This window comes from Fonticula alba (genome assembly GCF_000388065.1).
Source record: "Fonticula alba strain ATCC 38817 unplaced genomic scaffold supercont2.3, whole genome shotgun sequence".
NCBI lineage: Eukaryota > Rotosphaerida > Fonticulaceae > Fonticula > Fonticula alba.
In genome coordinates, this window is record NW_009242973.1 from 988,673 (window position 1) to 989,716 (window position 1,044).

The 1,044-nt window shown below is 72.0% G+C and overlaps 1 protein-coding gene across 1 annotated transcript in view; it reads left to right on the top strand.

Moving 5' to 3' along the window:
• H696_02013 (hypothetical protein) overlaps positions 1 to 23 on the top strand; it is a gene marked incomplete at both ends in the record, with an annotated part of 1,477 nt that extends 1,454 nt beyond the window's left edge. The window contains one exon of the mRNA XM_009495911.1: positions 10 to 23. Coding sequence (XP_009494186.1) covers positions 10 to 23 — 14 coding nt within the window. The remainder of the gene's footprint in view (positions 1 to 9) is intronic.
• Positions 24 to 1,044: the final 1,021 nt, after the last annotated feature.

The following is a 1,044-nucleotide window of genomic DNA, read 5'->3' on the forward strand; positions in this document are numbered from 1 at the left end:
CCACCCCAGGCCAAACTTGGTGACTCTCACCGGGGGGGACGTCCCGCAGGCAATGGTGCTTGCGGCGGCCACACGCACACACACACACACACACACACACACACACACGCACACGCACGCAGAGGCCCCCCAGGCCGGAAGCGTCTCCGCCACGGCCACCACCGAAGCCATGATTTGTTGTGGCGATGTGTGCGCGGGGGGGGGGGAGGGCGGGGGGCGCGGCCAAAGAGAGGAAAGAAGCCGGGCCCGGCGCTCGGCAACATTCGTTGGCAGATGGTCCTCATTTCGTCGGCTCCCTCCCCCGGGGGGAGGGCGGGGTAGACGCGGGGCTCAATTAATGCCCCCCGGCCGGGCTTCTGTCCGGGGTGCGGGCGCGGGCGCGCGCCCGCGCACGTCCCGATCACTCCCTGCGGCCGGTTGCTAGTCGCTGTCCAAGTGCCCAAACCCGCGGGTCGGGGAGCGCGCGGGCAGGGGCGCCAGCGCACTGGCCCGCCAGCCCCCGGGATCGGGGAGATTCCTGTGGCGAACTCTCCGGCCCCGGGCCGCTCGGTCCTCCCGAGCGGGGACCCGCCGTCCCAGCTGCGACGGTGGTGGCATGCACCGACCGCGCCCGATGCACATGCGTCCGCACCCGACCGCACCCCGTCCCAGGCCCGAGGGGGCCGCCGGCTTCGTTGCCCCAACACGCCTCGGGTGCGGCGGGCCGCGGCCGGCCCCCGACCATCACAGATGGGGTCGCAGACACCCCAGCCGGGGACGGGGATACGGGGGGAGGGGGGGGGGGGACACAGAACGGGGGTCGGCGATCATTTTCGGCCCCCTCGGCGCTGTGCAGTGGCAACATCCACTCAAAGCGCCTCCTCCCACACACGCCCACGCCCACATTGACATCCGCGCTTACACCTGCGCCCGCGCTTGCACACACACACACACATCCCCCCCCCCCCCCCCCCCCGCCCACACACGCACACACGCCCACACGCCTGCGCTTGCATCCGCACTTGCACCCGCACTTGCACCTGCTTCCGCCCGCCTTGCCTTCTC